The sequence below is a fragment of the Chrysochloris asiatica genome, unplaced genomic scaffold, assembly GCF_000296735.1.
Source record: "Chrysochloris asiatica unplaced genomic scaffold, ChrAsi1.0 scaffold00168, whole genome shotgun sequence".
Lineage (NCBI taxonomy): Eukaryota > Metazoa > Chordata > Mammalia > Afrosoricida > Chrysochloridae > Chrysochloris > Chrysochloris asiatica.
Genome location: NW_006408686.1, coordinates 5307224 through 5321316, shown reverse-complemented (window position 1 = coordinate 5321316; position 14093 = coordinate 5307224). Strand labels below are relative to the sequence as shown.

The following is a 14093-nucleotide window of genomic DNA, read 5'->3' as shown; positions in this document are numbered from 1 at the left end:
AACGGTTTCACCCCTCTGATCCTTAGATCACTGTCCACAACGTACTTCATAATGATTATCATCGCTTCTGCATGTTAGGTGTCTGCTCTGTGGCAGACTTCGTGTTACTCACAGTAATCTGCGAGATTAATATTACCATCATCTCCACTGTACAGTAAAAATAAAAAACTGAGCTTTAGTGAGGTGAAGTCACTCATCTAAAACCACACCAGTGTTGGGTGGGATAGTGCTTTTATTCATCTCACTGCCCCTTCTTTAACAATGAAGGAAATTTAGATGATGTTGATAATAATGACTACCACATACTTAGTGCTTACCATATGCCAGGCACTTTATTAACCTCTCTGTGCTCTAATTTCCTCATCTGTAGAATGGGAATAATATTACAAGTGACTTTGAAGATTAAATGAATGAATAATCAAGTGGTAAGACCTCAAAACATATTAGCTTATTTCAGTTAGCTATTGCCACATAACAAATCATTCTAAAACACAATGGACTACAATAACACCCATCCATTAGCTCATGGTTCTGCACTTTGGCCAAGGCTCAGTGGGTCAGCTGACTCAGGGTGAATCATCTCTTACTCTGGGTAGAGTCAACTGGGAGCTGGGTTGTGGCTAGATTATCTGAGATGCCATCACTCACGGATCTGGCTGGAATAGCTTGGGGCTAGCTGGGCCTCTCTTCCCACATTTCTCTTTAGAAAAGCCTAGCTGGTCCTCTTTCTATGGGAGCTCAGGGCTCCCAAGAGAGTAAAAAATGGAAGTTGATGTTACAGTGGGTTATGTGTTGGGCTGTTAATCTCAAGGTCAGCAGTTCGAATTCACCAGCTGCTCCACAGGAGAAAGATGAGGCTTTCTGCTCCCATAAAGATTTATAGCCTTGGAAAGCTATACCGGGTCACAAGGAGTCGGAACTGATTTGACAGCGCACAGCCACCAAGACCAGACCTCCTATGGCTCAGCTTCTCCAATGGCATAGCATCTCTGCCATTCTATTGGCTAAAATATCTCACAGAGCCAGCCTAGGTTCAAGGAAAAGGGAGGGAAACGCTCCCTTTTTGTTGGAAGAAACAGCAAAGAATTTGTAGTCTTTAAAGTCCTGGTGTGGGGAGCTCTGGTAGCGTAGTGGTTATGAATTGGGCTGCAAACCTTAAGGTCAGCGGTTCGGAACTACCAGCCGCTCCGCGGGAGAAAGATGAAGCTTTCTACTCCCGTAAAGATTTACACCCTCGGAAACCCTGTACAAGGTCGCTATGGGTCGGAACCGACTCGATAGCACTTAATAACAACTACAACAAAGTCCTGGTGTGACACTGTGGGTTAATGTGCTGGACTGCAAAATCGACTTGAACTGCAAGATCAGTGGTTCAAGCATACCAGTCACTCCTTGGGAACCCTGTACAGGGTCGCTGAGTCAGAATCGACTCGACGGCACATAACAACAATCTCCTCACAAGTCTCTCTGCCCCAATCCTTAATTTCTTGCTGTAAATTCTCCACAAAGCAGCCACAGGGATCTTTAAAAATACATAACTAACCCTGCTCCCCTTTTACTGCTTACCATTCTCCTACTTCTGTCTACACAAAGGGTAAGGACTCAAACTTCTTATAGGATTTACATGGCCAGTCTCTGGCTCCACCTTGGCCTGTAAGTTCTGGCCACCATGCCTCTCAAATTGATAAGTTCCCACCATATTGTTAGACCACAAACCTCAGGGCCTTGGTTCATGCAGTTCCATCTTCCTAGAAGCCATCCCGGTCTCTCAAACACTCTCTGAATCAAGCCTACTCCTTCACTTCAAACCTCTCTTCCTAAGGTCTAGGTTAGATTTCCTGTCAAGTGCTCAGTTAGCACTCTCTCTCTATCTTTGTAACTTCCTATTTGCCTGAGGATTCGATCATCTGAATCCCCACTCAAGATTGTGAACTCTTTGGGGACAGAGAAACAATTTTGTTCTCTGTTGTGTCCCCAATGCGGAGCACAGACCAGGGACAAAATGAAATGTGCAGTGTCTTGTGTTCTCAAAAATCTGTACAATTCTGTGGGAAGGAAAACTACAGAGGCTCTAGGGACAGAAAGGATTAGGAGGATGTGCTTCAAAATCATTCATATTTTTCATTAAAGAAATATTTTAAAAAATATTTTAGTAGTATTAATGGGCACAGAGAAGTAGGTTTAGAAGTCATATTTTTATGAGAGTTAAGGAGCTCTGGTAGCATAGTGGTTACGAATCTGGCTGCGAACCGCAAGGTCAGCAGTTTGAAACTACCAGCTGCTCCGCGGGAGAAAGATGAGGTTTTCTGCTCCCATAAAGATTTACAGCCTCGGAAACCCTGTTCAGGGTCGCTATGGTTTGGAACTGACTCAACAGCACATAACAACAAGAAGCTACTAAGATATTTCCAGGTACTGGCTTCAGTGAAGGAATCCTGGTGTGGCCCTGCACAATAATGCGCTAGACTGTACAGTCGGTTTGAATCGCAGGGTTGGCAGTTCAAACTCACCAGCCGCTCCCAGGAAACCCTACACAGGGTCATTATGAGTCAAAACCAACTCAAAGACACTTAACAAGTTTCAGTACATATTTAGCTCCTACAGCTACCACAAATGCAGCAAATCTCCATTTGAATCCTTTCAATATTGCACCAAAAAAGGAACCATCATTTGCAAATTCACCCAGGTATCTCCAGGCTTTATCGCAGCTCACTTCGCCTGTGTACAACCAGCTTCTCCAGAACTGTTTCTAAAGGTATTCCTTCTATCTTCCATTGTTTATCATCTGAAAGCTTCACTTTATGATGGTCATGTTCCTGCCCATGTCTCCAGGAAAAGACATCTGATGGCAATCTGACCTCTCGGAACATTCAAACGTTGCCTCCAGCTAGAGGTCAACAGAAAACGGAAGTTGTTGCCGCTCAATAAATATTTCTTGAGCTTCAACTATGTGCCAAGTGCACTTCTCTTGCTGGAGATAATGCACAAAGTAGAAAAAAGGCCCCTGTCCTCATTAAGTTTACTGTCTCCTGAGCAGAGAAAGCCAATAAGCAAGATGTTAAGTGCTGTCAAGTCAGTTCCCACTCAGCGACCTGTATAGGGTTTCCAAGGAGCAGCTGGTGAGTTTGAATCTCCAACCTTGTGGTTCAAATCGGCCTTGTGGTCTTGCACTTAGCCTACAGCGCCTGACCAGCACTCCAAGTTTATTTATACAGCATGTTAGTGATGTGATGGATGCTAAGGGGAAAGTTAAAAAGGAGAACTAGGAATGCTGGCAGTACCATTTGAGAAGGTTGGTCAGGGAAGTTCTTATTGAGAAGGTCTGAGGAAGGACTTGAAGGAGTGAGCCTTAGCTATCTGAAGAGTGTTCCAAGCAAAATCCCCAAGGTCAGCGTGGCTGGAGCAATGTGAGAAAAGACAGGGGTCTCAAAGAGGTAATGGGGCTAGCTCTTTCAAGGTCTCCCAGGTCACGGTGAGGATTTTTGTGGTCTTGGTGATGTGTAGCAGGAGCCATTGGAGAGTTTTGAGCAAAAGAGAGAAGTGACTTGTTCCCGAGCCCCTCTGGCAGCGTGTGAGGAATAGACTTTGGGGAGCAGAGGTATGGGGAGCAGGGAGACCACCAAAGAGGCTGCCATGATGGTCTAGGCAGAAGAGGGAGGACAGCAGCTGGGTAAAAGCAATGCAGGTGGGGAGAAGCGGCCATGTTCATGTATTTTTAAGGTATTTGCTGACTGACTGGACAGGTGTGTAAGATCAAGAGTCAAAGACAACTCCAAAGTGTTTGGCTCAATTACAAGGGTGGAGGTACTATTTATTGAGAATATGGGGAAAGGAGGTTTTAGGGAAAAGACCAGTTCAATTTGGCAAAGATTACACTCAAGATGTTCCTAGACATCCAAGAGGAGATAACAAGTAGGAAAGCAGAAATTCAGGGGAGAGGTTCTGGACCAGGAATAAAAATTTGGAATATAAATTTCCATAATCTATCCTAAACTCCTGACCCATGTGATTTGGCCTCTGATGTCTCAAGGTTCATCTTGTATGTTGTTAAACTATGGGTTCTCACACAAATTCTCAGCCACCTACTTCTCAACTATGTGATCTTGGGTAAGTTCCTTTATCTTCTATCTTCAAAATCCTCATCTACAAAAGGGAGAATAATATGATACCCATCCCATAGGAATATTCATTGAAAAGCATTTTTCCCTTGAGCATCTGCAATGTCCTGAGATCATGCTCTGTGCTTTCAAGATTATGACCTTGGAAACTCTATAGGGCAATTTTGCTGAGTTGCTATGAGTAGGAATGGACTTGATGGCAGAGGGTATTGGTTTTATGTGCTGGGGATAGTTTCTTCAGCCCTTCTCCCCCTTTCTCAAAACCTTTCAGGCCCATGGTCTGTCCACTCAGTTTCGTGAATGTCTCTCTCCCTTGCCTGGGTCCAGCTCCACCTCTTGTCCTGTCATTACGCTGGGATCTCAAGATCCCAGTCTTTCCCATCAATCCATCCCCATATGGCAGCAAATTGAGCCATGTTCCTTCCTTTCTGGAAACCCTCCCATGGCTCCTAAGGACAAAATCCAGGATCCAAATCCTCCCCATCTACCTCATGCAGAATTTCCAAATCATCTTCACCCACAGCAGATCAACCGCAGCTCACATGCTTACACCTGGCTCTTTCTCATCACACAAACCATTCCACTACCGCCAGCCACTCCCCCAACCATCCTTCAGTCTTCAAGTCCCAGCTCAGACACGCCATCTTCCTCTGTTCTTTCTCTCAGCTCCCATGGCGTTCCGCGTTGCCGCCTATAGGAAACACACGGCCCGTGTCACGCACGAGACGGGCCAAGCACAGTGCTTAGTGATGCCCTGTGATGGGTCCGTTTGAGACTCAGGGCCCACTATCTGCTATGAAACTGCAGAGCACAGAAGGTATTGGATCGCCAACACCCAGCGATCCACCTTTTGAACGGCTTTAAAAAACTCAATTATCCGCCGACATCAGGTTCAAAGCCCTATCTATAGTCACTGCCTTTTCCTTTACCAGGATCAAACATCCGGGTGTTGACAGACTGCCGATTGGCTGTATAAAAGCTCATCCTCCCCCAACGTGAACAAAAGAATTCTGGTCTTTGTAGTTTCATAACAAACCGGGTGGGAGCGGGGGGCGGAGGTTAGAATAAAGAAATTGCTACGTGGATCGCATTTGCCAGGAAGCGGCGCGCCAGCTGACAAGCAGCTCGATTGGCCAGTTGGAAGAACTGGTTTCCAAGTTGCCATGGAAACGGACAAAAAGACCACTTACCTGGAACCCCCCCCTCCCCGTTGACCTTTTTGAGTGGGAAACTTAAAAACGCTTTGCCCCACATTAGTTCCACAAGGCATGTCTTTGGAGGAATGTCTGTACCTACTACCTGCCTACTGCCCAGGTGGGACCAATAAGGCCTGCCTTGCACAGACAGCACCTCCAGGAGTCTGTCTGTCCCAAAGGACCCCCGCCTGTGAAGATTTGAATTCAGGGCAGAATAGGATGCTTCTGAGACCTTTCAGGGTCTGTTTGTGATATGTAAAGAGCAAATGTAGGCCAGGATCTCCAGGAATCCGTGTAGGATTTTGTGGCCCTGTCTAGGCCAACAGCCCTCACTCCCCCAGAAAAGCTGTTCATGTGCCATGAAGCTCTTCCTGCAGACCCTCCCCACAAATACCATTCCCCTCCCATGGGCCAGATGAGGGGAGCCAAGGCCCTGCAAACGCTCAGGCAGGCATGTGAGAAAGCTTTTTACTGGGGGTACAGCAAGGAGGAGCAAGGCCATCTCCCCCCACCTGCCCCCACCCCCTCCTAGGGTCCTGGGGTGAGGAGGGTCTCCCCTCACCCCCAGCAGACCACAACTGTCTTTGGTACAATAAATAGAAAACAAGGGGGAGGGGGCCACGGGTCCAGTCCTTAGTGGGGAGGGTTTGGCCAAACCCCTCTCCCTCGACCCCCTGCCCCAGGCCCCAGTCAGTGCAGGCCTCACCCACCCCAGCTGGTAGCAGCAATCCCAGTCGAGGGGAGAGATGAGGATGGGAGCCCAGGGCCCCAGATGGGGGGTATGGCTTCAGGGGGGGCCCCAGGGAGGGGACAGGGTCATGAGCTGGCTGCCGTGCTCTGGGGTACACCACGGAGGCCCAGACGAGGTCCCAGAGCGGCAGGGTCATCGGGGGGTGGGAGGGGTGGACGACCTCCTGTCATCCGAGTCCGGAGGGCTGAGGCAGCTGGGTGCTGGGGGGCAGGTGCTGGGTGGGGTGGGGAGCAGTCCGGAGGGCCGCCCACCAGGCTCACATCCATCAGCTCCGGGGGTGGTGGCGAGGTTGGTGACGGGGGACGGGCAAGGCATCGGGGTTGAGGGGGTGGCTGAGCCCCGGCTCCCGGCAGTGATGAGGTGGAGGCAGGGGCTTGGTGTGACTTGTGGGGCACATCACCCCCTGCCCAGGGGCGCAGCGGCTGGGAGGGCGGGACCTAAAAGAGTAAAGAGGCAGTGGATGATGGAGACCCAGGTGCCGAAGACCCAAGTCCCCCATCATCCATTTCCACAGTCCCCAAGGCCCCAGTATACCTGGGGGCTGTTCATCTCACAGTCAGTGATAGGGGGCCCAGGGCCCCCACAGTATCGGTTGCTGTATCGGTAGGCCCGGTTGTCATTGGAGGAACCACTTGAACCTCCTGGGAAGGAGAGAAAGACCTCAGGTAAGGAGAGGTGCAGCTGGTTTTCAGCAGCTGAACTGGATTCAGGGCCCAGATCCAAAGATGAAAAAAGATCCAGTTTTGCGATTTGGTGTCTTTCGTTAGAATCAGTTTCAGGGAGTATGAGCTCACACTCAGTTTCAGAGGTCAAGCCAGGCCCAGTCAGTTACGCATGCTGGGGGCAAGGATCAAACAGTTTCAAAGCCCTGGGTGAAGGGCAGCTCTCCCATCCCTATTCTACCCCACTGGGGCGCTGGGCACCCACCAGAGCTGGAGATGGAGCTGGCGGTGCTGGAGGAGGGGCAGGTGTCGAGGGGCGCGGGCGAGGTGGAGGCACTGCTGCCTGCCGGCCCCGTGTTGGTGGCCTCGTCGGCCGTGCGGCGGAAGAAGCCGTGCTGCAGGGCCCCCAGTGGGCTGATGCGGGCGGCCGGCTCATACTCCAGCATGCGCAGCACCAGGTCCTGGAAGCGGAGGTAGTCGGCGGGGCTGTGGCCCGGCTCCCCCGCCCGCCGGCCCCCGGGCCCGCCCGTCTGCACGCCCAGCACCTCCTGCAGCCGCCGTGTCCCGGGGCCCTGGTAATCCTGGCAGGGAGGGGGTGGGAGGGGGGGCAAGAGAGTGGCCGTCAGTGGGCGGGAGGGGCAGGGAGACACACATGGGGAAACAGAGGCACAGGAGGAAAAGTGGAGAAAGCAAAGCTAAGAAGAGGTGCGGGATGGGCAGGCGAATTGGGGTGAGGTGGGGAGCAGAGGAAGGAAAGGACAGACAAGGGGCGAGGGGAGAGAGGAAGACACAAGGGAGAGGCAGCAGGGAGAGGAGCCCCAAGTGTGAGAGAGTGAGGGGCCACCCAGGGTGGGAGGGGCACAGGGCGAGGGCCGCACCTTCCTGAGTTCCTTTGTCCTTCGTAGGGTCCAGCCACCCCCAGGCAGCCGCTCAAAGTACTTTCGAGCCTTGGGTGCCTGGTCCAGCATGGGGGCCGGCGGGATGCCTAGCACCTCCACGATCCGGTTCATCTGGTCCACCTGAGAGGACACACAGGTGGTCAGGGGTCTCAGGCCAGCCAGGCTCCCAACCCTCTGCTGCCATTCCCCCTGGCCCAGGGTCCTACCTCATTGGAGCCACTGAAGAGGGGCTCTCCAGTGTGCATCTCCACCAGGATGCAGCCCAGAGACCACATGTCAATGGCCAAATCGTAGGGCGTGCCCAGGAGCACCTCGGGGGAACGGTAGAAGCGGCTCTGAATATACTGGTAGATCTGAGAGGGTAGGGAGGCATGGAGGTAAGTGTCAGTAACCTCAATCCTGCTGTCCCACTAACTTCCCCCAGTTAGCAGAGACTGCCTGAGGTCATAGCTGCTGCTGCCTAAACCTTGGGACAGGAGCCTCTGAAACTTTTCCTCAGCATAAACTTCCCTGGCACCCCTAGTTCCAGCTTCAGCAACCCACCAGTCTTTTCTGCCTACTCTGACCCCGGGCCCCTCCAGTCACCAGAGGCAGGATTCCCCAGCCTTGTAAAGCCTCTATACCCTAGTGTTGTGTGCCGTGGAGTCGGTTCCGACTCATAGCGACGGAACAGCTGGTAGTGTAGTGGTTACAAATCGAGCTGTGAACTGCAACGTTAGCAGTTCGAAACTACCAGCTGCTCCGTGGGAGAGAGATGAGCCTTTCTGCTCCTGTAAAGATTTACAGCCTCGGAAACCCTGTACAGGGCCAGCACTTAACCACCTCAATCCCCTACCCACAGCACAAACCCTCAGGTCATACCTGACTACCTAACTAGCCCAGTCCCTCCCTTCCCCACCCTCAAGGCAGGCCCGCAGCCCCGGTTGGCCCCGCCCACTAGCCCCGCCCCTAAGCCCTCCCGCACCCGCTGGCCAAGCTGGCAGGAGCTGCCGAAGTCCACAATCTTGATGGCGCTGCGCTTTGGGTTGCACAGCAGGATGTTCTCGGGCTTGAGGTCGCAGTGAATGATGCTGAGCTCCGGTGTGGCTAGGAAGAGCAGCGCCGTGCAGAGCTGCTGCGCCAACTTCCGGGTCAGGTTAAGCGAGACACCCCGGAAGTGCGTGTTGCGCAGGAGGTCGTACAGGTTGTAGGAAAGCAGCTCGAACACCAGGCACAGGTGGTTCCGGAACATGAAGTGCCGCTTCAGGTGTACTGCAGAGGGGAAAGGGCCGACAGGGAAGAACTCCGGCTCAGAGAGGGCTGTGGGTGACCGGGGCCACACAGTCACAGGGGAGATGCTGGACGCAGGCTAACTGTGGAGGCCTCTGGGGTAGGGCCTTGCTCGCTGGGTGGTTTTTATGTGGCATATAATTTGAATCACACAATAAGTCCATCCCTTTTCAAGTCTGTCAAACCTTCTGACTAAACCAGTTTCCAAGAGGTAGGTCTTAAGGCCACCCTACACTTGCTCGTTAATTTTATAGCATTGTTTTAGTCTCAGTGGTATTCGAGGTTGTGGCAAGGGTTACTGAGTGTCTCTTTACTGCAAGGACAAACGAACACTTCCTTTGAGAAGAAATACACAATTTTAAAATCCACTTGCTTTTTTTTCTCTCAGAGAAGTGCATCAGGGCGGGAGGAAAACCAGATGCAGAGACTTGAGGAGTAAAAGCTCCAGAGAGGACTGCCTGGTCAAATGCTACCTGACAGCCCCCCCCCCCCCCCTCGGATTCTTCAGTTTCTTCCTTGCCAAAATGTGACCCACAACTGTCCCTCCCCTTTTTGTAAAGACCTTACAACAGAGCCTGGCCCTAAGTGAACACACAGTGAACTTTGACCATTATTAGCACATGAAGGTGAAGTGGAAAATCAGGCTAGCAGCAGGTGACAGGAATCAGCAGCACAGACCCACACCAGCCCCGGGGGCAGGCCCTCATGGGGGCCTCACCTATGTAGTACTTCATCTCCGTGTCGTGCTGGTTCATCAGTTCCAGCAGCCGAAGCTCGATCTGGGCCTGGGTCAGGAAGGCCTTTTTGTTCTTGATGATTTTGATGGCCACCAGTTCCTGGGTCTGATGGTCATAGGCTTTCACAACCTGCTGGGGCAGGCCATGTCACAAGGTGGGGAAAGGGACGGGCCACTCTGCTCCCTCCAAGGAGACCCACCAGTAACACTAAAATAAATGCGAATTCACATGTGAGTGCTTACTATCGGGTCAGGCATGGTATAAACCCACTTGAGGTGAAATTCACAACTACTTGAAGTAGTGAGGTCAGTTATCTGCACTGGTTTATAGGAAAGGAAACTGAGGCACATGGAAATGCAGTGACTGGTCCCCAGCAGTATATGGATCCACGTCAGCAGGTAACCATGTGCCAGTCCCTGGGGTGGGGGCGGCTGTCCCACATTTGGCTGAAAGAGCCCTTGCCAATGAGTATGTGGATCCACATCATCAGGTACCCACCCATGTGCCAATCCCTGGGGTGGGGGTGGGCGTCCCGCACCTGGCCGAAAGAGCCCTTGCCAATGAGGGAGTCAATCTCATAGCGCTCGAGCCAGCGCTCGCCGCTGCGCACAATGTAGTCATGGTTGTCATCATCATAACCGTGGTTCAGGACCTTCTTCTCCTTCTTGGTGCTCGAGTCCTGGGGCGGAACCTGTTGGGCCCGCCGCTTCTTCTTCGCATAGTATACCTGTCCAGTCAGGTGACCAGAAGATGAGAATCAGGGCGCCACCTCTACCCATGGCCAGGACCTCCCCGGCTCCCTGCCTGGGGGCCAACATCTCTGCCTACCTCGTTGATGTGCTTGTAGGTCTTGATAAGGTCCACAGAGAGTTTGCGCAGTGGGGCCGAGGTCGCGTCCCGGAAGGCCAGGGGCAGCCTCCGAGGCAGTAGCCGCACATCAGGCAATACCTGTGAGTAGGGTGTTGGGTGGGTACTGAGAACAGGGGAAGTCCTTCATTTCTGACCTCCAGGGGGAGAACTAGATGGGTGGCTGGCCTCAAACAATCACAAATTGATCTGATCAGTGTCCCCTCTCCCCCCCAACTAGAATATAAATTCTTATTCTTCCTGTAACCACAGTGCTTTGAGCAGGGCTTGGCACACCATGGGAGATTTGTGAAGTGAATGAAATATTTACCCCTGACCTTTCACCCCATAACTACATTGCTTTTTGAATCAGTGGGACAGGTCTTAGAGGAATTCTGGCCTCTGTCCACCAGTCCTTCGATCGGAGTCCCTATATCTGGATATCCCACCTCTAGATCCTCTTTTACCCACATTTTGCTTTACTTTCATCCCTTGGGGCCTTTCATCTACCCACTGAGCATCTGTGTCTAGCTTTCACCCCAAGATTCTTGAATCTGAATCCTGGATATCCCCTGTCCTGCTCAAGCTCTATGTTCTAGAGCCTCAACTCCCTGGGAGACCTTTAGCCTATACCCCCCACTGCCGAAGGTCCCCAAACCTTCAGCCTCTGCCCTCCTCTCCACCCACTCCCTTGGGTTCTTTCACTCAGGATTTTTTTCTCAGTATAGTCCTTTAATTTGTGAAATCCTCAAAACTCCTGTGAAGCACCTATCTGTATCAGCCCCATTTTACAGATAAGAAAATGGAAACTTAGGGAATGGAAATAAATTTGACTATCAGTGGAGATCTGGACTGAGATTTTTAAATCCCAATGCCTTTTACATTGCCCTGAGACTCTTTTCTCCCCAGCATCTTCTGACCCCAGGCATGTGAGGAACCAGCCAAATGCATACCTGTGGGTGCTCCTGGGGCCCTGGGAAGCCAGAGAAGGGACCATGGCCTGGTGGGACGGCCATGGTGGGCTCAGAGGGCCGCAGGGGAGTGAGGCCTGGAGCGGGAGCCCGGCCGGGGGGCGCCTTCTCGCATCCTGCACCTCGGCTGCCACCGCCGCTGAGACCTGATAGCAGGCAGGAGAAACAACATTTAACAAGGGGATGTGTGGGACAGGGCCAAACAAAAAAAGAGGTAGACATCAGTAAGATAGCACTGAGGGATGAAGAAATGGGTGCAGAGCAGCAGGTGGCAATGAAGAGAAAGGACAAAAAGGAGTAGGCACGTGAAAAGTGGGTGGTACAACAGAGGTCATGAACAAATGACCACCACAGAAATGAATGAGGTGGGATAATGAATGACAAGGACACAGAAAACAAAACCATGGGAAGCAGTGCAAGAACAGGTCGGCAGCAGGGGGAAGGAAGACAAGAAACCACTAATAGGCAAAGAGAAGACAGAAGAGACAGTAAGGGGAGCAGGGGTCATTCTTCCCATTTCTACTTGGGGCCTTCTCCAGGGTCCCCATCACCAGACCCTGCCCCTCTGTAGTCTTCCTTGCACATGAGAATCTCATTCCATATCACCAAGCCTTCCTTCACTGTTCACTACTAATCGACCCTTCCCTGCAACTCCCCCAATCCAGAGAACACGAAGGTCCTCCTAAACCACACCTGAGATCCTGAGATCCTGAGTCCCAAGATCTCCAAATCACAGCCCTGTTCTTTGCAGAACCCTCAAATCCACACCAGGGCCCGCTGAGGTTCTCTTGACTACACCAAGGTTATCTGGGGTACTCTAATCCCAAAGCGTCCTCCTCCATGGCAGATCACCAGACACCCCTTTCTCAGCAGACCCTATTTCTGCCAAGACTGTTTCCCTCTGTCAAGCGCCCCCAAGCCCAGAAACATTGGTCCAGGTGGTCTCCCTATACCACATCCCAGTTCTTCCACACCACCTCAGAACTCTCCCCCCTTAACTCCCCCTTCCCCATCAAAGCCCACTCTTTACCCTGGCTTACAATGATCTTCCTTCTGTCCCTGACAATGAATCCCCCTCTCCCATATTCTCACCAGACAGACCCCTTCTCAGTAACCTCGCTGTACGTTAGGGTCATCCCACAATGGTGCACATTCTTAGGCGGTCCCTATCTCCAAAGTCCCCAAACAGGGAGTCCCCCAGGGTCCCACACACCCGAGTCCCTCTCCCAAGGTCTAACCATGTCAGATGCTTTTCTCCTATCTCAGGCCTTGCTACTCCACGACAACCCCTGCTCTCTTGAAGACTCCCTCCCGGACAGTTCCCCCTCCAAACAACTTCTTTCCCAGGGCCCTCCAACACCACGACTGTCTCTCCCACCCTCCAACCCCTACCCGGGTCAGGACTGGCGCGTGACCCACGGGGGGCTGGAGCGCGATGGGGCCCCCAGTGGGGCGGGCGGACGGCCAGCATGGCGGCGGTGGTGGTGGCAGTGAGGAGGCGGCCGCCTGTCCCTGGCCCGGGCGGCCCGGCAGGCCCCGCGGCGGGGAGGGCAAGCGGGACAGGCGGCCCGGTGGGTGACAACAGCAGCCGCCGCCAGGGGCGGGGAGAGGAAGGGACGAGGGTCAGCCCGGGGCACGCAGGGGGGAAGGGAAAGCAGGTGGACAGGGGGGGAAGGGCGGGTTAACCCTCACCTCACCGGCCCCGCCCCACGCGTCCGCCCGTCTCCTCCCCCCCCTACCCCCCTAGGGACCTGGCGCGTCCTGCCCCCACCCTAGAGGCCCGCCCTGGCCTGCGGACACCAGGCAGGCGGGGCAAGACTGAGTTTGGCAGTCCGCACCCTGCCATGGCAACAACCGTACCATTGGCCACTGTTGCCAAAAGTCCAGCCAATCAGAACTCAGGGCAGTTGTTGCTAGGCGACGACGATGCAGCCGGCGGAGCCGAGCCCAAACAAAGGGCGGGAGCAGGGCCCTGGCTACCCCTTCCCAACTTCCCTCCCATGGCTGCTCCCAGGGGTTCGGCCCCTTCCAGGAATCCGACTATGAATAGCCAGGCACTGCCCGCACCTGCCCGCCTCCCCCTCCTTTTCCTCTGTGTCGTCCTCCCTCGTGCTCAGTCTCGCGGCGACACGGGCAGTCAGGGCGGGTCTCGCCCTTCCCCCTCCCAGCCAACTCGTGCCACTCCACCCGCCACCCCGTCGTCGTTGTTACCTGAGGGCGCGGGCAAGGGGACTCAGGTTGCTCGGGAAGCCCGAGCTCAGACCTGCCCACTGGCGGAAGGTATCCGGAGGACGCAGCGAGTCAGGGCCGCGATTACCCAGTAATGCAACCAGCAAAATGGCGACCACAACAAACCGGCCCCCCTTCCCTGAACTCCGCCCCCACCCCCCCAATCCGCTCCCCTTCACGTGACCCAGAGAAGCACTGTGCGCATGCGCTATGGGCACTACCTGCAGACATGCGCAGTGGCCCGTCTGCCACACCTAAAAGCTGAATTCCGGTTACGGCTGCAAACCAGAAGTGGGCAGCTGGAAATGGAACATGCGCAGTGTGATCAGATGAGCATTACAACGCCTTCCGTAAGTTGACCAGGGCGCATGCGCCACAAATTGTCAACAGCAGGAGCCGCAAAGCAACCAACAGC

The 14093-nt window shown here is 53.3% G+C and overlaps 1 protein-coding gene across 4 annotated transcripts; it reads right to left on the bottom strand.

Moving 5' to 3' along the window:
• Positions 1-5768: 5768 nt before the first annotated feature.
• DYRK1B (dual-specificity tyrosine-(Y)-phosphorylation regulated kinase 1B) lies at positions 5769-13837 on the bottom strand. 4 transcript variants are annotated; one of them, XM_006871430.1, is made up of 12 exons: positions 13661-13837; positions 11432-11595; positions 10461-10580; positions 10171-10359; positions 9614-9761; positions 8591-8877; positions 7833-7979; positions 7606-7746; positions 7273-7308; positions 6993-7188; positions 6600-6706; positions 5769-6502 (listed from the first exon to the last, which is right to left on the bottom strand). In XM_006871430.1, exons 2-12 carry the CDS (start codon positions 11492-11494, stop codon positions 6131-6133), a joined length of 1806 nt encoding a protein of 601 aa, XP_006871492.1. In that variant the 5' UTR covers positions 11495-11595; positions 13661-13837; the 3' UTR covers positions 5769-6130. The 4 variants fall into 4 exon arrangements, with proteins under 4 accessions (XP_006871492.1, XP_006871491.1, XP_006871493.1 ...); XM_006871429.1 differs by having other exon boundaries at positions 6993-7308; XM_006871431.1 differs by lacking the exon at positions 7273-7308.
• Between the last annotated feature and the right edge of the window lie 256 nt (positions 13838-14093).